This window comes from Mustela nigripes, chromosome 2 (genome assembly GCF_022355385.1).
Source record: "Mustela nigripes isolate SB6536 chromosome 2, MUSNIG.SB6536, whole genome shotgun sequence".
In the NCBI taxonomy this organism is placed as follows: Eukaryota; Metazoa; Chordata; class Mammalia; order Carnivora; family Mustelidae; genus Mustela; species Mustela nigripes.
The window spans coordinates 127472734-127497043 of NC_081558.1; the positions used below are offsets into that span (position 1 = coordinate 127472734).

At 36.5% G+C, this 24310-nt stretch overlaps 1 protein-coding gene across 1 annotated transcript in view; it reads right to left on the reverse strand.

Annotated features, from left to right (window-relative positions):
* Nucleotides 1-473: 473 nt before the first annotated feature.
* Nucleotides 474-24310, reverse strand: part of LOC132010101 (uncharacterized) — a 30251-nt gene continuing 6414 nt past the window's right edge. The window contains exons 2-7 of the mRNA XM_059388060.1: nucleotides 22643-22784; nucleotides 19563-19656; nucleotides 15079-15197; nucleotides 12296-12417; nucleotides 9114-9311; nucleotides 474-781 (exon numbers count right to left, since the gene is read on the reverse strand). Coding sequence (XP_059244043.1) covers nucleotides 670-781; nucleotides 9114-9311; nucleotides 12296-12417; nucleotides 15079-15197; nucleotides 19563-19656; nucleotides 22643-22784 — 787 coding nt within the window. The 3' untranslated portion in view covers nucleotides 474-669. The remainder of the gene's footprint in view (nucleotides 782-9113; nucleotides 9312-12295; nucleotides 12418-15078; nucleotides 15198-19562; nucleotides 19657-22642; nucleotides 22785-24310) is intronic.

Genomic DNA, 24310 nt, shown 5'->3' on the forward strand with positions numbered 1-24310 from the left:
TAAAATCACACAGTTGTCTCTCTTGCTTTTGATAGGCCCAGATATTTGAAGCAGTACTCTCAAAGTAAAAGACTTATAGCCTTGAGGCTGGAAAGATGAGTCCCTGGAGTATGGAGGAAAACTTAGAGCTTTTATTTATGTTAAATTTTTATGCCATCACTTAAAGATCTCTCTTTTAATGTTTAAAATATTCATTATATATTTCTCTAGTATTTTAGGTATAAGATTTCTAAATAAAAATTATATGTATATGTTCAAAATTTATTTGAAGTGTGAATACTTCAAATATACTGTTGGAGTATGGAATTAAAAACTGGAGGGTGCCTGGGTGGAGAGCCTCTGCCTTCAGCTCAGGTCATGATCCCAATGTCCTGGGATCGAGCCCCGCATAAGGCTCTCTGCTCAGCAGGGAGCCTGCTTCCCCTTCTCTCTCTGCCTGCCTCTCTGCCTACTTGTGATCTCTCTCTCTCTCTGTCAAATAAGTAAATAAAATCTTTAAAAATAAAACAAAACTGGAGATCACTAATTTAAAGGAAAGCAATATATAAATATATCATATATATGATATATACATGGTAAGTGACATATTGATAATATGACAATATGTATCTCCTGTACTTATGAGTTTTTAGAAACAATAGTGATTGCTTTCTTTTTATACAAATTGCATTATGATATAATACACATTTTTGAAAACATATTGGCTTCTGGTGGTGAAGAATCTTCTGGTAGCTTCGGAATTCCGTCCAGCATTTTTAAGTTTGGCAAACAGGAAAACACTCTAAAGCAAAAGTAAAAAAAAAAATAAGTAACTATACTGAACAAAAGCATTATTGATTAAGAGATGAGTGTCTATCATTTTATTCTTTTTTTTAATCTTTACAATAGTGTTATAATAAAATACTCTATGTTCATTGAGCTGATCATGCTGCTGTAGCTTGTCCTCTTCGGGAGCTACCATATAGTTCTACAGATCATAATTATAGATCAGAGAAGTGGTGCTATGTACAGTCTGTTTTTATAAGAGAATTTCAGTCCCATTTTACAATGTTCTATAAAGGGGAAAAATGAAGGAATTTAGCCAAATAACCATGAGAGAAAGAATGAGATAATGATATGTGTGCACATTAGAAAGTTAAAAGTTTTTTTTTTTTTTAAAGAAGTAAAGTTGTTTAGTGATAGTTAAGGAAGAATTCTGGCTCTAAGGCATAAGAGAAGAGGTGGGAAATAGTCTTGTCCTGAGTTATTTTCTCTTGATAGAGAGCATTTCTGAAGATCACATTTCAGATTTACACAGTCACTTCCAGGTTCAGGAAGGGGTCCCGCTCATCAGCCCAGTTAAACAGTCAAATGCCTAGCAGAATTATAAAGCAGTGTTTCCTTTCAAGTGGATGGTTTTTCTAGATACGGGAGTTCTGTGGGCTCAGACCAGAGGAAATGCATATTAGGACTTGCCCAGGATGAAAGATACCAGAACCTGTCAGTAGACATGCTATGTCAACTAATGGTGGTGTTGACCTCATTGGGTGCTCTCATTGGCCACATAATTTTCTTAACACTAATTACTTCCTAAACGTTATCTTATTTAATCCTCACACCAGTTCTGTCAGGTTTTTGTCCCCTGTTTTAAGTCATTTATCCAAGATCATAAAGCCTGTGGGGGACAGTACAAAGATGAAAATCTAAGCCTTCTGACCCTAATGTTCAGACTTAGCTGACAGGAAACCCTAGCTACTACTTTTCAAAAAGTCAAACTGTGGTGAACTCAGATCACATTGACTTCTGAAGAAGAGTGAAAGAGTTTGTCTATGGTTGTCCCAGGACATGGGGCTGCCTTCTACCTACTGGGACTTACGCTATGAGCTTTATCAGTAAGTTTTTTCTCTTTTGAACTGTGCTTTCTTCTTATTGGAGGATCTGAGACAAAGGAGGAAGGGAAAGACAGTCACAATTCTAGGTGACAATGACCAAGAAAGTCTTATACTTAAATAATTCTGATTATGATGTAAAGGGACACTGAAAGTCTGGCCCAAATCCTGGACACAGAGATACCCAGAGACAGAATGAAATCTGTTATAATCCTCAAAGTGTGGGTTTTGGCTAGGTGACTGAACCCAAATTTGGATGAACTTGGGAGTTCAGTTTGGTTTGGGCAGATCTTTCTGTTTAAAGTATCCCTGTACTATGCAAGTCAATACAATCTGGCTTTTTATAGCTTGAATGCCAGTCTGTATCCACCTTGGACTCAATCCAACAGAGTTAACATTAGAAAATAGAAGAGCCTCATTATATCCCTCATTCTCACATAACTCTATACCACATCATAAATCTTGAAGACAGATTTATAGTGAGACCTCAGGGCATATCAGATTTCAGACAGTTAATCTTAATTCTATTGTTGTAAGGCATCCTTTGAGGGGAAGCAAGTAACTGAATTGGGAGCAAAATAAAATTCCATGTATAAATTAACAAAACTAAAATGTAATACTAATCAATTTTCTTTATGACTAGAAAGGTGCCTTTTTATGAATGATGTTGAAATGTCCAGCTAAACCTCCTCTGACTATAGGAAATACAATTTTAAATTTCAAAATGTTATTATAGTTAAATCTTCGTTCAATTTTAAAGCAACTGTGCTGCTAGTTTTCACTTATGTAAAAGCAATTTGAGAATTTATTATCACAGAACATGAATTTTGCCTTCAGTCTATAGTCATGGGGGAGACAATGGCAGTAATAAGATTTATGTAGGAGCAACAGAGATTAGAATTCTTATTTTGACAATTTTTTGTTATACATCAGGGTTTAGAGTCTAATATTATCTAGGCCTCAGAATATGGTTGTTGTCATGGGAAAATGGCAGTTTGAGAAAGGAAGGTAGTGAGAACTAGGATTTTATTGAAGTCGAATGTAGATGAAGGACATAATCATAGACCAGGTACACACCTAGAGATGATCTAATCCTTTGTATGACAGATTCAAACTGAGACATGAGTTGACTTGTTATCTGGGGACAAATACAAGTTCTAAAACTCAGTGGCTTGTTTTTGCCCTTTAAATTCCCACAGGTGGTGTTGGGAATTAGCTAGGGAAGAAGGAATTTTCTGCATACCCCAAGGTATACATTGCATTATTACCATTAGGAATCTTCCAGTAGTGACAAAGAAATAAAATGGTTTATTCTTCACAGGCTTTCAAGGACCTTCAACCAGTGGGGTAGATTGAATCAGTCACTTCTTTGTATCCATTTAATTGTGCCCTTGTGGCCCAAAGGAATGAAAATAAAGTCAAAGAATAGTGGTGCCTGGGTGGCTTAGCTGTTTGAATATCCAGCTGTGGATTTTGGTTCAGATCATGACCTCAGGGTTATGAGATTGAGCGTGGCATCAGGCTTTGTGCCAGGTATCAAGCCTGCTTGGGATTCTCTCTCTCCCTTTTTTTCTTCCCCTCCCCTGATCACTCTTGCTCTCTCTCTCCCAACAAAACAAACAAAACAAACAAACAAAACCCAGAGAATAAACCATTTATAAAACTATCACTTGGACATTGATAGGAATCTGTACATAGAAATCTTTAAAAAAACATAATATCTATTAAACATTATGAGAGAAAACACATAGGATTTGAAAGTCTAAAATGAAGCATCTTTGTATATGTAAAGTTACATTATAAGAGAAGCCTACAATTTTAAAGCAATCATAAATTATCTGAGAGAAGAGTGTATTGTAGAATTTTTTTTTTTTTTTTTCTCATAAGTTTTTTTTTTTTTTTAATTTTTTATTTTTTATAAACATATATTTTTATCCCCAGGGGTACAGGTCTGTGAATCACCAGGTTTACACACTTCACAGCACTCACCAAATCACATACCCTCCCCAATGTCCATAATCCCACCCCCTTCTCCCAAACCCCCTCCCCCCGGCAACCCTCAGTTTGTTGTGAGATTAAGAGTCACTTATGGTTTGTCTCCCTCCCAATCCCATCTTGTTTCATTTATTCTTCTACCCACTTAAGCCTCCATGTTGCATCACCACTTCCTCATATCAGGGAGATCATATGATAGTTGTCTTTCTCTGCTTGACTTATTTCGCTAAGCATGATACGCTCTAGTTCCATCCATGTTGTTGCAAATGGCAAGATTTCATTTCTTTTGATGGCTGCATAGTATTCCATTGTGTATATATACCACATCTTCTTGATCCATTCATCTGTTGATGGACATCTAGGTTCTTTCCATAGTTTGGCTATTGTGGACATTGCTGCTATAAACATTCGGGTGCATGTGTCCCTTTGGATCACTACATTTGTATCTTTAGGGTAAATACCCAATAGTGCAATTGCTGGGTCATAGGGCAGTTCTATTTTCAACATTTTGAGGAACCTCCATGCTGTTTTCCAGAGTGGCTGCACCAGCTTGCATTCCCACCAACAGTGTAGGAGGGTTCCCCTTTCTCCGCATCCTCGCCAGCATCTGTCATTTCCTGACTTGTTGATTTTAGCCATTCTGACTGGTGTGAGGTGATATCTCATTGTGGTTTTGATTTGTATTTCCCTGATGCCGAGTGATATGGAGCACTTTTTCATGTGTCTGTTGGCCATCTGGATGTCTTCTTTGCAGAAATGTCTGTTCATGTCTTCTGCCCATTTCTTGATTGGATTATTTGTTCTTTGGGTGTTGAGTTTGCTAAGTTCTTTATAGATTCTGGACACTAGTCCTTTATCTGATATGTCGTTTGCAAATATCTTCTCCCATTCTGTCAGTTGTCTTTTGATTTTGTTAACTGTTTCCTTTGCTGTGCAAAAGCTTTTGATCTTGATGAAATCCCAATAGTTCATTTTTGCCCTTGCTTCCCTTGCCTTTTGCGTTGTTCCTAGGAAGATGTTGCTGCGGCAGAGGTCGAAGAGGTTGCTGCCCGTGTTCTCCTCAAGGATTTTGATGGATTCCTTTCGTACATTGAGGTCCTTCATCCATTTTGAGTCTATTTTTGTGTGTGGTGTAAGGAAATGGTCCAATTTCATTTTTCTGCATGTGGCTGTCCAATTTTCCCAGCACCATTTATTGAAAAGGCTATCTTTTTTCCATTGGACATTCTTTCCTGCTTTGTCGAAGATTAGTTGACCATAGAGTTGAGGGTCTATTTCTGGGCTCTCTATTCTGTTCCATTGATCTATGGGTCTGTTTTTGTGCCAGTACCATGCTGTCTTGATGATGACAGCTTTGTAATAGAGCCTGAAGTCCGGAATTGTGATGCCACCAACGTTGGCTTTCTTTTTCAATATCCCTTTGGCTATTCGAGGTCTTTTCTGGTTCCATATAAATTTTAGAATTATTTGTTCCATTTCTTTGAAAAAGATGGATGGTACTTTGATAGGAATTGCATTAAATGTGTAGATTGCTTTAGGTAGCATAGACATTTTCACAATATTTATTCTTCCAATCCAGGAGCATGGAACATTTTTCCATTTCTTTGTGTCTTCCTCAATTTCTTTCATGAGTACTTTATAGTTTTCTGAGTATAGATTCTGTGTCTCTTTGGTTAGGTTTATTCCTAGGTATCTTATGGTTTTGGATGCAATTGTAAATGGGATTGACTCCTTAATATCTCTTTCTTCTGTCTTGCTGTTGGTGTAGAGAAATGCAACTGATTTCTGTGCATTGATTTTATATCCTGACACTTTACTGAATTCCTGTATAAGTTCTAGCAGTTTTGGAGTGCAGTCTTTTGGGTTTTCCACATATAGTATCATATCATCTGCGAAGAGTGAAAATTTGACTTCTTCTTTGCCGATTTGGATGCCTTTAATTTCCTTTTGTTGTCTGATTGCTGAGGCTAGGACCTCTAGTACGATGTTGAATAGCAGTGGTGATAATGGACATCCCTGCCGTGTTCCTGACCTTAGCGGAAAAGCTTTCAGTTTTTCTCCATTGAGAATGATATTTGCGGTGGGTTTTTCATAGATGGCTTTGATGATATTGAGGTATGTGCCCTCTATCCCTACACTTTGAAGAGTTTTGATCAGGAAGGGATGTTGTACTTTGTCAAATGCTTTTTCAGCATCTATTGAGAGTATCATATGGTTCTTGTTCTTACTTTTATTGATGTGTTGTATCACATTGACTGATTTGCGGATGTTGAACCAACCACTTTCTGAAAGCATATTTTCCTGGGGTTGTTGCCACCCTTTTAGTATTTTACTTGCCCCTTCATTTACTCTTATCTGGACAAAATGACAAGACGTAAAAATTCAACACAAAAAAAAGAACAAGAGGCAGTACCGAAGGCTAGGGACCTAATCAATACAGACATCGGTAATATGTCAGATCTAGAGTTCAGAATGACAATTCTCAAGGTTCTAGCCGGGCTCGAAAAAGGCATGGAAGATATTAGAGAAACCCTCTCGAGAGATATAAAAGCCCTTTCTGGAGAAATAAAAGAACTAAAATCTAACCAAGTTGAAATCAAAAAAGCTATTAATGAGGTGCAATCAAAAATGGAGGCTCTCACTGCTAGGATAAATGAGGCAGAAGAAAGAATTAGTGATATAGAAGACCAAATGACAGAGAATAAAGAAGCTGATCAAAAGAGGGACAAACAGCTACTGGACCACGAGGCGAGAATTCGAGAGATAAGTGACACCATAAGACGAAACAACATTAGAATAATTGGGATTCCAGAAGAAGAAGAAAGTGAGAGGGGAGCAGAAGGTATACTGGAGAGAATTATTGGGGAGAATTTCCCCAATATGGCAAAGGGAACGAGCATCAAAATTCAGGAGGTTCAGAGAATGCCCCTCAAAATCAATAAGAATAGGCCCACACCCCGTCACCTAATAGTAAAATTTACAAGTCTCAATGACAAAGAGAAAATCCTGAAAGCAGCCCGGGAAAAGAAGTCTGTAACATACAATGGTAAAAATATTAGATTGGCAGCTGACTTATCCACAGAGACCTGGCAGGCCAGAAAGAGCTGGCATGATATTTTCAGAGCACTAAACGAGAAAAACATGCAGCCAAGAATACTATATCCAGCTAGGCTATCATTGAAAATAGAAGGAGAGATTAAAAGCTTCCAGGACAAACAACAACTGAAAGAATTTGCAAATACCAAACCAGCTCTACAGGAAATCTTGAAAGGGGTCCTCTAAGCAAAGAGAGAGCCTACAAGTGGTAGATCAGAAAGGAACAGAGACCATATACAGTAACAGTCACCTTACAGGCAATACAATGGCACTAAATTCATATCTCTCAATAGTTACCCTGAATGTGAATGGGCTAAATGCCCCTGTCAAAAGACACAGGGTATCAGAATGGATAAAAAAACAAAACCCATCTATATGTTGCCTCCAAGAAACACATTTTAAGCCCGAAGACACCTCCAGATTTAAAGTGAGGGGGTGGAAAAGAATTTACCATGCTAATGGACATCAGAAGAAAGCAGGAGTGGCAATCCTTATATCAGATCAATTAGATTTTAAGCCAAAGACTATAATAAGAGATGAGGAAGGACACTATATCATACTCAAAGGGTCTGTCCAACAAGAAGATTTAACAATTTTAAATATCTATGCCCCCAATGTGGGAGCAGCCAACTATATAAACCAATTAATAACAAAATCAAAGAAACACATCAACAATAATACAATGATAGTAGGGGACTTTAACACTCCCCTCACTGAAATGGACAGGTCATCCAAGCAAAAGATCAGCAAGGATATAAAGGCCTTAAATGACACACTGGACCAGATGGACATCACAGATATATTCAGAATATTTCATCCCAAAGCAACAGAATACACATTCTTCTCTAGTGCACATGGAACATTCTCCAGAATAGATCACATCCTCGGTCCTAAATCAGGACTCAACCGGTATCAAAAGATTGGGATCATTCCCTGCATATTTTCAGACCACAATGCTCTAAAGCTAGAACTCAACCACAAAAGGAAGTTTGGAAAGAACCCAAATACATGGAGACTAAACAGTATCCTTCTAAAGAATGAATGGGTCAACCGGGAAATTAAAGAAGAATTGAAAAAAATCATGGAAACAAATGATAATGAAAACACAACGGTTCAAAATCTGTGGGACACAACAAAGGCAGTCCTGAGAGGAAAATATATAGCGGTACAAGCCTTTCTCAAGAAACAAGAAAGGTCTCAGGTACACAACCTAACCCTACACCTAAAGGAGCTGGAGAAAGAACAAGAAAGAAACCCTAAGCCCAGCAGGAGAAGAGAAATCATAAAGATCAGAGCAGAAATCAATGAAATAGAAACCAAAAAAACAATAGAACAAATCAACGAAACTAGGAGCTGGTTCTTTGAAAGAATTAATAAAATTGATAAACCCCTGGCCCGACTTATCAAAAAGAAAAGAGAAAGGACCCAAATAAATAAAATCATGAATGAAAGAGGAGAGATCACAACTAACACCAAAGAAATACAAACTATTATAAGAACATACTATGAGCAACTCTACGGCAATAAATTTGACAATCTGGAAGAAATGGATGCATTCCTAGAAACATATAAACTACCACAACTGAACCAGGAAGAAATAGAAAGCCTGAACAGACCCATAACCAGTAAGGAGATTGAAACAGTCATTAAAAATCTCCAAACAAACAAAAGCCCAGGGCCAGACGGCTTCCTGGGGGAATTCTACCAAACATTTAAAGAAGAACTAATTCCTATTCTCCTGAAAGTGTTCCAAAAAATAGAAATGGAAGGAAAACTTCCAAACTCATTTTATGAGGCCAGCATCACCTTGATCCCAAAACCAGACAAGGATCCCACCAAAAAAGAGAGCTATAGACCGATATCCTTGATGAACACAGATGCGAAAATACTCAACAAAATACTAGCCAATAGGATTCAACAGTACATTAAAAAGATTATTCACCACGACCAAGTGGGATTTATTCCAGGGTTGTAGAATTTTTTTTAAAAAAGATCGGTTCAAAGTTCTTCAGGTGACATCAGAGGCATGAAATGCTGAAAGTATAGTAGATAGGATAAATATTTGCCAAGTAAATTTAAGTGCCAGGGAAACAGCCAGTCAAAGTATAACATTCAATGAAGAACATAGATGACAAAGATGTTTGGGGGCCTTACCGTTTCCGGTAATTTTGGTGAAACTCACAAGGGTTCCTCTTGAGCGTAAGGGATTCTAGTGGAGTGCAGCATAAACTTGAGAGCCCAGTCAGAGACTCAATGTGGTTTTCGGCCAAGGATAAATGCTGTATCTGAGGTATCTTTGGCAATTGTTTGAAAGATGTGAGATGGTTTTTGTTCATATTTAAAACCCTGCATCTGGATTAAAAATATAAACACCTTGTCATTTGTCTCCTGAAGAAGATGGTTGACTACTAAATCTTGGACAGGACTAGCATGCCTCATCTAGACCATAACCCCTCAAAGAAATGACAGTGATATTTTCTACAACTGTGGTTTATAAGAGAAATATTTATATCAAAATATGGAGAGAAAATAAGCTGAATATATGAGACTATAAGCTTGCTGAATACAGTCTGTTTTCTTTTCCAGGGTATACACTCAGTACTTGGCATGGTAGATAGTCCATGGTGGGTTTGCAATATGTCTCAAATAAAGGAGTGAACGGCTGCGGTGAATGAGTGAATCTCAATGATCTAGTCGTTCACACAGACACATAACAACTTACGGAGAGTATTACCTCCAAGTAGTGAGATCTGTTCTTATTTTCCCTACTTAAATTCTAATTAAATTTCCCATACTTAAATTTTATATTGAAAAAATAATATTTTAAATTAGAAAAAGGAGGGGTGCCTGGGTGGCTCAGCGGGTTAAAGCCGCTGCCTTCGGCTCAGGTCATGATCTCGGGGTCCTGGGATCGAGTCCCGCATCGGGCTCTCTGCTCCGCAGGGAGCCTGCTTCCTCCTCTCTCTCTCTGCCTGCCTCTCTGCCTACTTGGGATCTCTCTCTGTCAAATAAATAAATAAAATCTTAAAAAAAAAATTAGAAAAAGGAAAAAAAAATCTGGTTATATATAAAAGAAAACTAAAAGGTATCCTTAGGAGAAGAAATGTGTGTTGGGCACTGAGGTTGAATACATTTTCCTGACATATCCTGCTTCTCAATATTTTTGCCTTAAAGCTCTAATTGTATAAGGCCATGCAAGTAGAGGAAATAATTCAAATCACTAATACATTGCCTTAAGGAAAAATTCTTTATGTATAAGCTGGGATTAAATACCATGAGAGAAACACAGGGAACTTATTTATGGCCTTGTACCCCACAAAGACACTTAGTAAATAATTATTGCTAATGGTAAAGATGGTGCTAAACAGAGAGAAAGAGCTTCCACACAACTCTATTAGAAAAATCCAGTTTGAATTCCCTACCCGACTGAATTGTAATTTTTTCACAACTCTTCATTTCCTTGTTTCCTTCCACTCTCTCTTCATATGGACATTTTGTACACTCCTAATCATACATTTGATAACTTTGGGGTTTTACTCTTTTCCAGGTTACACATAAGCTTTTTGGAGTACTTTAGTGTGACGATGATTTCTAATTGAAACCCCAGCCTAACTACGATTTCTAATTGAAACCCCAACCTAAGCAGTTCCTCTGCGCCTCTTTCTGTCCTCTTGTGAAATCTGTTCTTTTCTTGTCTGCTAGTCATTCTCTCATTTTCAATGTATATCCACCCTGGGCTCTGAGATTCAGCCCATCACACATCCCCAATCTGCAGGATGTTAGGGGTGAAAAGCAGCAAACCAAGTGTGGTGTTTTTCCCTGGGGCAGAAAGCAGGAGGCCATGAATTAATACATCAACTTTTTTCTCTTTTGATACTTTGATTTGGCAGTTGTAAAATTTGAATTGCAATTACATAATTTGATATTATATAGTCTATTTCTATAGAAAGAAAAGCCAAAAAAGATATCAAGAGAACACTAAATCTGGGGCAAGTCTTTTCTTTAATGATTATGGTTTCTCTCTTTCTCTTTTTTATGTAATATATCAAAGATTTAGAGGTTTATTGATCTGGATCAGGTCAAGTTCAAATACTTCAAGTACACTATATTCTAGTTTAGTATTTCTAAAGTATGCCATGTGACTATTAAACATGTTTTTGTTGCATGTATATTTAAATATGTATTAGAAATATAATTAATGTTATCACCATCATATCCCTAGAAAAGAGTCTGGCAAAACAAAAACAGAAACAAAAACCTGAATAAATCAATATCAACTACCAATGATTTTTATTTATAGTAGTGATATTAATTTTATTTTGAGAATTTTTATTTCCATATTTAAAAATTTATTATTTAAGAAGAACCTAAGTAGGGGTGCCTGGCTGGCTCAACTACTAGAGCATGCAACTCTTCATCTCGGGGTTGTGCTTAGTTTAAGACCCACATTAGGTGTAGAGTTTACTTAAAAAGAACACAAGTAAAGTCAAATGCTATGCAAGTCTATCTAAAATTTCAGAGGGGCTTTAGAAATGCCTGAAGATACCCAGGGACTTTGCATATTCTGACAATTCCTCCATCTCCTGACCGTTTCCCTCTCCCATGTGGCTGTGATGGTCTTTTTATCACCCAGGGATATGTGTTCCCAGCTCAGAGATGTAACTTAACCAGCTCTAGGATTTACCCTTCCTTCTTGTGTCTGCTTAATTTCCTTCATCTCCTACTTCTTGGCACTCTACCTACCCAGTGCGCCTAGTGCAGCAGACAGCAGCTCTCTAAGAAAAGAGTTCTCGCAATCATGAGCAAAAAGGCAGATTATCTTTAATGTCAGGAGTTTGGGATCTTTGGAAGACCAAAGAATCTATAGATATATTTTTAAAACTTTTAGTTTGTTTCTGTTGCTATTCTGATGGACTACCCTCACCTCAGAGAAACCAAGACTCTTGTCAGCTACCTGAAGTCTCATGGGTGCTCAACAAATATGACTAAAAATGTCTATGTTACAACAATTGTACTTATATAATGTAATTGCATTTTCCAGTGTACAATATAAGGGATGTGGCAAGCTTTTCTGCCAGTGTGATTCCCTCATACCAAACTACTCCTCTAAAAATTGATGATAATATTAATTTGGAAAGGAATAGATTTTTTTCCCCTCTAAAGTATGACATTTTGATGTATAAATTTACCTTTTTGCCTTGCTTGGGTATCACTTACCACTATTACCTTTAAGACTTGACCATTTGGCCATAGTAGGTACAGAAAATCATCATATATGTCCAAATACCAAATATTTGACTTTAACTTAGTAACTAGACATGTTAAAGGGCAGGTACCTTGGCAATTTTGTGGCACTTAAGTCCACCAGTGAATTATCCACTAACCAGAGGGTTTCAACTCGAATTAGTCTTCTAAGAATCCTGTTAAAATTTGCAACTTGATAAGGGTCCCCCAAATCCTGAAATGAAAGGTTCAAATTCTGAAGGGAAAAATAAATAAAAAGAAAAAGCAAGTTCTTTGTCAACTTTTAAAAATAGTTATTAATTAAAATTGTGTTGTAGATGTTATTTAAACCAGTAGTTTTCCACCGTTTTTGGTGTGCACTCCAAAACACTCTCACATCCAGATACTCACAATTATGTAGCAGCAATTCATTCTCAAGGTAGGGGAGGTGAAAATCAGACCTGATTCTGATTACATACAAGGTTGGAAGTGGGGAAGGCAGGATCCTGAAACTGATTCTGAAATTTTCTAGGGTTAAAGAGTGGAAGGGATACAATTCTATTTTGGAATTACTGATTGAAATGATTAGTTATCCTTGGCCTCCTTGGAAATATGCAGAAATCACATTTAAAAAGATTTCACTCCCCCACCCCCGTGCTAACTTGTCTTCTGTGTATTATGAAAATTTTTGTTGTCCCCCTTTTCTTCTTAAAGAAAGTAAAAATGACACCTAATAATAATAATAGATTATTTTTAAAATAATAAGTAATATAAGTAGTTTAACAATAAATATTTATATACTTATATAATTTATATATTTATATGTTTAATAATAAGTAAAGAATAAATAATAATAAGTAGTATTACCTATGAAGTAATAAGTAATATTAATTATGAATGGAGATACCATCATTCAAAAGATGGAAGCTATTATTTTGTTTTAAAGTAGCTACAGATACATATGTGAAAATGACTTTACCATATTTAACAGACAGTGGATACTTTATTTTTGCTTTTAACGTCAGTCAGTTTTGATATAAAGGTAATTCAAGCCACTTTTGCTGGTAGCATTGGCCCTATAAACTCTATTCCTAAGAGTTAATCTATTTATTTCCAGAATTCTGCTACCAATCTGTCAAAAAAATTAACAAATAAAATGGCAATCCCCTTTTTAAAAGATTTGAATCAAAATAATTTAGTTTTAAAGGAATATAGATAACTCTATCTTTATAAAGATCATTAAGTTCTTGATATTTTTAGATACTAAACATAAACTTTGATACTTTAAGTTCCATTTTCCAAAAGGATAAAAGAAATAAAACTTAAGAAATGATAAGAGGTTATATTTGTCTCTATATTGAATGTCACCTCCTCAGAGAGGTTTTTCTTGGACAACTGTGTTCCAATTAAGTTTTCTAAGGTAGTTAGAATTTATTTAGCCGTTCTCTTAGTGTACAGTTATCTCAAGGCCAATTAAATTTTCTATGATAATTTATTAGGAAGGTTCCACTGGCTTTTATAATATAGCCATAGTTTAAACAGCAGCTATAAAGAATGAATACGGGTATACAATGGAATTATTACCTCTGAAGATAGTTCTGGGGGTGGAGGTCAACGTTTCAGGTACATTGCTTAAATTTTAAACAAATAAAATAGATGTATGGTTTAATTTTTAAGAGTAGAATGTGTCCACCCATTATATATGAAAATTTTAAATTAATTTTAAAAAGAAAAGAAAGCACCATGCAGGGGAAACAATATTCAATTTTTATATCTTCCACTACCAAGATGTATAACCTTTGGCAAATCATTTCTTTCTGGACTTCCCCTTCCTTTTTGAAAGGATGGGATTTAGAACAGACCCTCTCTGAAACTCCTAATTCCATAATTTTATAACATCTATGGTCAACCTATGAAGCAAAACTGGCTTCAAGAAGCCTCAGGGAGCAGGTTTTAAACTCAATCTATTTCTGGAAGAATTCCTAAATTCTTCATGTACACAATTTGATCACTCCAAAGACCAAAAATATTGGGGCACCTGGGTGGCCAATCCTTAAGCATCTCTTTGAGGTCATGATCCCAGGGTCCTGGGTTCGAGCCCTCCATCGGGCTCCCTGCTCGGCAGGAAGCCATCTTCTCCCTCTTCCACTCCCCCTTCTTATGTTCCCTCTCTCACTGTGTCTCTGTGTCAAATAAATAAAATCTTAAAAAACAAAAACAAAATATTGGCATCCCACTCTATTCCGAAGAGGTTGATTCACTCTTTTTTTGCCACCAACACATCCTTCCCGGTTACACCCTCAGGACTCTGCCTAACATGACCTGAGCCAGCTGGGATTAGAGGCTTGAAGAACTGCAGCGCCATTGCTTCGTAGTGCTCTGGCTGATGTAGGGAAAGGGCTGCATCAAAGCTAGCGGCTTGTTCAGCTGGGTGATTTTCAGCACCAACAAATCACAGCTCCTATTTTTACTGGTAAGAAGTTTTGTTTCTGGAGAGTTGTGTTCAGACCAGGCTGGCTGCTCCAGCTGTTCAAAGTTTTGGGCTGAATGCATTATTCAAGGTATTCTGGATTGCATCATAAAGTCTTTCACAAGGAATATTGTCCAACATTTGACACTTACTATTATCAAAAGGAACAATTGCTTTCTCAAGTATTTTAAACTTTTCCAAAGCTCAGCAATATTAAGATAAGATACAGGTCAGAAAATAAGTATCACGTCATGATGAAGAAGAGGTGAACAAAGAGATGGAGAACCCCAAACACGCTAGTTTTAGAGAAAATGGCGGAGGAATGCTTAGAGTTTTGATTTTGCCCTCAGAAGTGGGGGGGGGGGGGTGTGTCGTAACTGAATCAATGAGAAAAAGAGACTTTTTTCCCATCTTTCAAGCTCTCACCGTGCAGTCCTCCCAATTTTCTTGTAGCCATGTTTCCCATTTGTTTTTTTCAAGGACTCTTTTCCCAGCAGGCCGGGTGCACTCCTCCTGTCTGAAGAGCAGCTCTTCTGTGGAGGGTCCTGGGCAAATACCACAAGGTGAGATCTAAGAAGTAGGTTTACAGTGGCAGGACTGACATCTTGCCTGATATTTGTCCAGTTGTTTTAAACTTCTGCTTGATATCAGGATTGAGGAGAACATGAGCTGGCCCATATAGTGTAAGCAATAGTGTAAGCAATAACAAAATAAGTCCAGTTTTAACCTATTAAATTATTTGGAGCACAGGTAGGTAAGAAAATCACCAAAAGAGTGACTTAGTCTTTATACAATCTTCTCTTTGGGGATGTCACTTACGGCCTTCCCTCTCTTTTGTCTCTCAACTCAATTGGCCCCTTGGTTCCATCACTTTCCCCTTGAGAATCTGTCCCTCACTTTTGCCACGTTGGGACTCTCATAACTTCCTACCTGAACTAAAACTACTTTCTCTTGGATTGCCTTGTTTCCAGTGATCTCTCCTTCAATATAAATGATACACATGGCCATCCAGCTTTCCTAAAAAAACAGCTTTGCTTAAAATGTTTCAGAATTTCTCCCTGTCTACCAGTTCAGGGTGGAGAATCCTGGTTTGTCAAATAAGGTTTTCCACAATCTTATCTCAATCTCCATTTCCAAACTCATTTCCCACTATTTCCCAAACCTGTTGTCCTCCACATCAGGCTTGCACAGATTTCCATGGTTAGGGAAAGGAAAGCCTGTTTTCAGTCTAAGGTTGGGTGCTAGGTGGTTGGGTGACTCTGGATGACTAATTTTAATTTTCTGAGCTTTAGTTTTCCATGTCTGCAAAAATATAGGGAAGACTAAAATCAAGAGCCCAACATCAGCTGAATATGATGAGAAATTGTTTGAAGATCATAATGCTTTATAAAAATACTTATTTCCAATTTTACTAAAATGTATTTTTCTCTGAGAAAGTACAGCTCCATTGTATTACTCAATTACCTAAACTTTGGTCTGTTGTGATGTTAAGCGGGCCCCTCACAGCAATGCTAAGCTCAGTGATTTCAATTCCCTCCCAATTCCAGCATCCTGTGTTTCCATGAATCCTACCTGGTACCATTTGTGCACACTTCCCCCTCTCCATTTTTCTGGAGTGTGTGATTCTTAGTTCAGAGGTGAAAAGAAATTGTTATACTAAAGAAAAGGTTACTAAAGGCATCAGGAACAAAGACTTTTTGTGACAGTCTTGTCTGGTCTCTGATGGGAGATAATGAGTCCATTTGTGAAGGATTTATGGAAGGCAATAAAAGAGTCCGATGTTCCATTATTTTGATAGAAACATCAGTTCTTTCCTCAGACACAGGTAGAAGCTGAAATGCAACCTGACCTTTTGAGCATTTCTCTCATAATGAACTGTACTTGTCCACCAGGAAATCACATAACCCTGAAGTATACTAACCAGTTTACGAATAAAATATCTTTGGGTTAAGAAATTTTCTTCTTCATTGATTAGGCTGATTGGAATTAAAAGTCATAGAACTAGAAAAACTGGGCAATCATCTAATTGGGTAGAACTCAGGTTCTATTGTCTTTAATATGACCACCCCCAAATTTGGTAACTTGCTTTGTGCAGTAGATACCCCCAGAGTTATTAAACTCTGTCCTATATTGTTTGTTTGAGTTCTATTGATCTTCTGCTCTTTCAATTATTTTTTTTTTAAGCAGCTCTCAAAGATTTCTTTGAAGTTGGAGGCCAAAGGTCATTTCCACTGTGAGGAGTTATATTAAATTGGATTCTTTCTTTTTTAAACTCACACATGGTTGATAATTGAAGATCTATCTTAGCAGTTGAGAAGTATAGTCTGGAATATCTGACAACCTTGGAATGTTGCCTTTCACCTGCTATCTCTGAATTTGTCCTTTATCCCCTCACTGGATTTGTAACTCAGCAGCAGTGACTATATTAACACTTGCTGAGGGATTTTCAAATAGAAAGCATCTATGGTTTAAAAGAACTCTGCCCAACTCTTGGCTCTTTTACGTCATTTAATTGGGAGGAGTTAAGTCAGTCTTGATCTGGCCATCAAAGCCTTAGGAAATTGCTGTTTATCACATACCAGATAACCTTTGTTCTCTTAAGTACACTTCCCAGATGCCCAACTGGGGCAACTTGAGATGAACTGAAGTAGTTTTAATGGGTGTTTCAGGATCTAATCTAGAAGAAGGGTAATTATTATTAGAATCCTTTTGAGAAGTACTTGTTCTCCATCTCACACAAGCACACACAAAACTTAAAATGAAGGGCAATGAACAAGGGACATCTATTTTCTTCACAATTTGAGCTGATGGGATTTTCCAACGTTTTCTTTCCCCCAGATCATGCTCTATTCCTTTTACAACTAGTCACTTGCAAGAGATCGGGTGTTGCTAATGGTCTGGAAGGAAAATGTGCCTTATCTCTGCAGAGCGATGATGTCCTCTGCATGACTGGCCGCCGTGGTCCTTATATGGGGTTGGTTTTGTTGGCTGATGACTTCAGCACGTGAACTGGCACTTAAATCAGGAAAGAAGGGAGGCCACTGGACTCTCTTTACACATACTCGTTTTCAGTTTACTCCTACATCTTACTTATTTCTATCATCCCCCGATGTCTTCAGTTTGGCAGTTCTCTCTAAACTTCAACCCTCCAACCATGCTCAGAATATAATTTCTTTTTGCCTCATTGTAGCACAATCATCAAGCACCACCACACCTCGCATACACAGGCACATGCATACACACACACATACACACACAAGTGCCAATACCCTTAGTGTATCAATTTTTCACTTTCTATTCAAATTTCTTCCCTCCAAACTTCCTAAACTAGCATTTCTCATACTCTGGCCCTCGGGGCTCATCTGCAACAGAATTTCCTGTTAATTTTTTAAATTATCAAATTCCTGGGCCCTATTCATACTAATTATATCAGATTCTTTGAGAGACAGTCCTGGAAATCTGTATTTTCCACAAGATTCTGGGTAATCTGTCCCAACACTAAAGTTTAAGGACCAGCTGAACCCTGCCCACTTTGGTCCCTGGTAAAACCATCTCTGTCTTTTTGCCTGTGAACTTCTTACTCATGTGACACACATGGCCTCTACTTCTTTTGGTCTCCTTTCTTCAAAATTCTCCATAATTTCTGGCCATTTGAAAAATATTCTCTCTTAGGTCCCCACAGGATAACTTGCATTTACCTCTAGTAGTACTGCCTACAAATATTTTAAAAATAGGAGTCAGTACTTATCTGCAAACAGAGCTAACAGAGTTAAAACACAAGAACATATTTTACTTAACATTTCAGAAAAGATGTTTTTTAAAGCTTCCTTTGTCAACTGAGTTTGAGTGAAAGAAGAAAAGCATTGTGTGGTAAGCACTGAGAGAGGGAAATGAGTAGGCAAATATATCTAAAGCAACTTTTTCTAAATCAATACTAAAATTGTACATTGTACAATGTAACTGCAAGTCTGCAAACACAGATGGCAGATAGCCAAGATATTTGATATTTTATAAAGACTAAATACTCACTGCAGCCAGAATTATGTCTAATATTATTTCATCAGCTTATGGGATATGCAAATGAGACATGAGAAATGTATGGTGCTTGTTCTTACATAATTTAGAATCTATTGAAAGCTACTTATAAAAATCAAACATTATGTATATAAGGGGCTATAGATAAGAGTTCTTCAAACTGTCACACTAGTATACTTATGAAATCTTATAGAATAAAAAGGAATAATAAAATATTGGTTTATTCTACTGAACTTAAAATGCTTAGTGAACATATAAAATGAAACTATTTGCTTCATTTAGATGCCCATTTGGTGTTTTAAAAACAAATGATAGAATGAAATCAGGTTAAAATTATTCATCTAAGTGACAATGTAATTCATGATCATGAAATATTGTAAATATATGAAAATTCCAACAAAGATCATTGTTTAAACATATTTAATAATATCTATATGATAGAGAGATAAGCAACCTTTAAAAACTGCATTTTGAGTAATGTTTAATAACATGGAAGAAATGCTCACAAAAACAAGTTAAATGGGAAAACTCAAGAAACAAAATCATTTGTACAATTTTGTAAAGAAATATGTGTATGTACCTTTCAAAAAAAACTAAATGGAAACAAAAGTCACAGTGATTATTTCTGGATAGTTGAATTACAAGTTCTTTTTCATCTTTCTACAGGATTTAATACTGAACATTTATTATGTATATAATCAGATATGTGAATATGCTTTAAAGTGGCTTCACTAACTATATTAGTAATTCTATGGTCTTGAAAAGGGGAATTTTTCTATCTCCAAGGAATATCTTTTTCCCCCAAGTAATTTTTTAAGCCACAAATAAAATCTACTCAGAGTACATATACAAAGATACACACATTTGTTCTTTACCTTCTCTTACTCTTGGGCAACGCAGTTGACTTCCTTGAATGTCATGTTGTTCTACCTTGTGCCAAGTAAGGTACTTACAAGAGTCTGATGGAAGCTTTAAAATAAGAGAAGAGAAATAGCATCTGGCAATATGAGACTCATTTACTTTTATGTGTAAAAGTAATACAAATCATTGCCAAACATTCAGCCAAATTAAACTCCAAGTACCTAACCGTGTCCTCATAGAAGTCACTTTAGTTCATTCTAAATTATATTTGATGGTAAATGACAAAAGAAATAGATAAGTGTACACATTCATGAATCCACTTTATACCACCTCTGATAAATCATCCTTTAATATTTATTGAATGGTTTTTAGGGGCTACAGGTAACATCTTTATACTGTTACACTAGTACATTTATAAAATCTGATAGGATGCAAAGTAATAGTACAATGTTGATTTAGCCTACCAAATTTAAATGCTTAGTAAAACTATAAAATGAAACTATCTGGTTTACTTAGATTGAGAAACCTCATTCCATTTTCTGTCTTATAACAGTTCTAATTGTTGAAGATTTCTTTAAAAATTTTATTTATTTATTTATTTATTTATTTATTTGACAGAGAGAGATCACAAGTAGGCAGAGAGGCAGGCAGAGAAAGAGGAGGAAGCAGGCTCCCCGCTGAGCAGAGAGCCCAATGCAGGGCTCAATCCCAGTACCCTGAGATCACGACCTGAGCAGAAGGCAGAGGCTCAACCCACTGAGCCACCCCGGCACCCCTGTTGAAGATTCTTTATTGTATGGGGGCCCATACAATAAAGCTTGGGCCCCCAAGCTTCTTTAACTATCTCCAGTTGTGAAAGTTCTGCCTTTTGAGGCTACGCAGAAGCCACATGTGACTATGATGTTGTTTGTAGCATTTGTCATCTTTTCCCTAAGTCATATAATTCTTGCTCATGGATCATGATCTACAGATTATTAACTATCCAACAAGAACATACGATTCTCCTTGGGAAGAGTTCCAGTTTATTGACATTCCTCTTAAAATGCGTAGCCAGTATGAATGAAATATTTCAGGTGTGGTCATCTTTCTTGTTCTAGACAGTAAGTATATTACTGACCAGAATGTGTGCAAGACCATATTTAGGGCAATTTTATATTATTTACTATGATTGAGGTTGTAGTCAATCAAAATTCCCTGAAACTTATATAGCTTATGATAGTTTCAAGGTTAACACAAACAAAAGGTGTATTACTCAGAAAAGAGCATTATGTTAAATATACCACAGATTCAATCTTCAGTTAGCCAGTGGTATGCACATAAACAAAGAGACCCAGAATATTTGATATAAAGAAATGTCATTAGAGTATTCAGAACCAATGCTTTCATCTCACAGAGCAGCATTTCACATAGCTTATGATTTGCTTAAGCTGTAAATTTGTGTGACTAATACTAACATAAAAACATTTCCACCGCTGAATAAGCTTATGAGGCTCTGGATTAAACTGAGTTAAGTGTTTCTCTTTGCTACCAGACTCCACAGAGCCTTTCTATATATATATATATATATAAATACATTATGAGTCTAGACTCACAAAGTGTTCCCCTGGACTTTTAAATCATAGAAACCTTTATTCTTGGAGTAGCACATGGGTCTCATGCATTTTATGAAGCAGAGTTTAGAACATGCTGATTCAAAATAAATTGAAAAGTGGTGGCTTTTTAATAATAATTATTTTTTATTTTTGATCTTCATTGCCTAATCACTGAATGACCATGGTGATTCTAGTAAATATGTCAATGTCTCCATTTAAAGAATAGAACTAGTAGCAAACTAGTTGGTATTAAAAAAGCAACATGAAAAAAGCTAGTTAGCACTTGAGCAATTTGTTGAGAAAATCTGAGGATTTGCTAACATGCTTTCAAGGAGTTTATGCATTCTTTAGAAATAATCTTTAAAAAACCCAGAAGCACAATTTTTAGGTTATTGAGGAATGTGGTCCCTGGACTATTCTTGGTCATTCAGTTCACATGTTTATGGAAACTTTTTTCCCAACTTCCAGTGTGCTTTTGGATTTTTCTTTTCTTGCTTCTATCATAGAACATAAATTTCTTAGAAGTTAAATTCCCTAGGGTTGCCACACCCCATTGCCTTTTTGTGTCATTTCATGAGGATCTTACTGGGAAAAAAAGAACCTAAGCTAAAGCTGTGTTTGAGAAGAAAGTTTCCATTTTTCAACCACCATCTAATTTTGTACAAAACGCTGTTTGCTTTTTGAAGGAGGTATGCGGTTGACTTCACAACTCCTGACCTTGTAGGAAAATGAGGCATTACATTTCTTTGTTTATATTTCTGTAAGGTTGTCAGTGTGCTGCAGCTGAGTGACTGTTGCTTCCTCCTAAAGGAATAGTGATTATTTGTGTCTTTTTGTTTTTCCTTTTTTATTTCTGAAGGACCAAGTAATTAATCCATTGGTTCAATAAATATATTCAAATTTGGTATGTTTCATTTCATTTCATTTCATTTGTTCAAAAATACATACTGTACCCTGCTGTGTATCAGGCACCAGGGATATGAAGTTAAATAAAGTATGGCATTTGTGCTTGAAAACTCATTTTCTGTAATTTGGGAGGCAGGTATTTGAGTAACTCATCTGGAGCCAGTGGGATAGGTGAAACAATGGTGAATAAAGGAAAGGAGGGAAAAGCACAGGTGGTTACAGAAAAGTCTTGGAAGTGGGGAGTTTGGAAGGAAAAATTTTTATCTTGTGGACAAAGGACATTCCAGAAAGAAAGGAGACAAATCTTAGACTGAAAGGAGAATTCAAACTGAGCAGGGGGAAAGGAAAGCATGCCATTTCTATTCTGGGGTTCACTACCTTTTCTCTTCCTCTCTACTATTGTCTTCCTTCCTCCATTCCAGCACCTTCTTTCTGTCTCCTCTCTGAGTTGGTACTAAAAGTATCAAACTTTCATTCCTCCCCAATTACAAGGGTAAATTTCAGAAGTTAAACACTTAATTAAAAAATGTTCAATGTAACATGAAGTACATTTTATAAACTTAGTCTTAGGTAAAGAGCTAATTAAACATATTTACCGGGGATGATATTCCAGAATCCGAATGTGGATGAAGTGTTCTGTTCCTTGACAGAGCTGACCAAGTGTGTGACTCACTGGGACCAGAGCAGTACGATGAACTAGACGGGCAAATCTGACTGCTTGAGTTTCGACCTGAGGAGCTAAGTGAAAGAAAATGCTCAAAGTGTTTGTGTGTCTCTTTTAAATTTTTTAACTGGAAATATCTCCGTGTATAACAGCAATAGCAACACAACGTAAGCACCAGCTTTTCCATTTAAAGGATAAATGATGTCCTAGAAATTTATCTAGCTCTCAGAAGGACTTTGACATCTTGTTTCAGTCCTAAGCATACTTTTGTGGCTAACAGTTAAGTCAAATTCTCCCCAAAGGAAAGAGGGTCTAGGTGGACTGCATGTGCTAGAGAGGTAAATCTAATGGTACACACAAATGCACATGCAAGCTTCTAAGATATGAATGAGGTGGTCAGCCTTCCTAGGAAAATACGATTCTTAGTGGAGCTCCAGCAGCTGATCTGCACAGGGAAACATCCTTAAACTCTTGATTGGTTTCCTTATTAATCTGGCCCTTACCTTTTCCCTGAAATTTCCCCCAGACCTCTTATATTTCCACAAATTGGTGGCAAACAAATTAAAAAGTCAGTTTCTTTAATTAGTTTTACTCACTTTGGAAGACTATTCAAGCATTTCACTTAGCAACACCCCACTGCTCTCTGTATCCTATTTTTATGCCACTGAGATATAAAAGTGTCTTTTCTACTCTCCTAGTAATTCTCTGGTTTATTATTCATAGTTTTTCTTAGAGTTTTCCATATCTCTTCAGTATTAGCTACAAGTTTCTATTTCTGTAATTGGTGCTGTATATTATTTTAAGCCAATTTTTAAATAATTTCTAAATATTGCTTTTTCATGTTAAGTAAAACTAGACATCATATCTCTCTTTATTTCTGGCCTCTTTTTTACTCTTGGTAAAAAATTTGCAGGTTCCAAGAATCTTAAGAGATGAACTTCTATATTTTATGGCACAATTATTGTGCCTCTGTAGCAATTTTGCTTAAAAGATACCACACGTCTCTTGTATATGAGGTTGCCTTCATAAAGTAAAACATAGAAATATCTTTTATTTTTCATGGATTAACTGAGCTGATACAGTAGAAGAGCATAGCCAATACATCATATTTAAAAAATAGCACTATTGTGTCATTAAAAAAATAAAACAACTTATCCTATTATTGAAGAGAAAATTATTCCTCCATCTGCAACTAAAGAACAAATCAAGAATTCAGTCTTAATGATGTGAAAAAGTCAGAAAGTGTTTATCTTGGGGCGCCTGGGTGGCTTAGTCGTTAAGCGTCTGCCTTTGGCTCAGATCATGATCCCAGTGTCCTGGAATGGAGCCCTGCATTGGGTTCCCTGCTCTGCTCCCTCTCCCACTCTTCCTGCTTGTGTTCCCTCTCTCACTATCCTTCTCTGTCAAATGAATAAATAAATTCTTTAAAAAAATGTATCTCTTTCATATCTTTCCCACTTGAGCAATTCATAGTTTGGATATTGTTGATTGAAATTCCCAAAGTGTATCTTGCCAATGAAACAAATTAACAAATATTAGAAGAATAACAGCAAATTATGTGAAATTAATTATTCCCTGAGACAGGTATATCCCATGATCA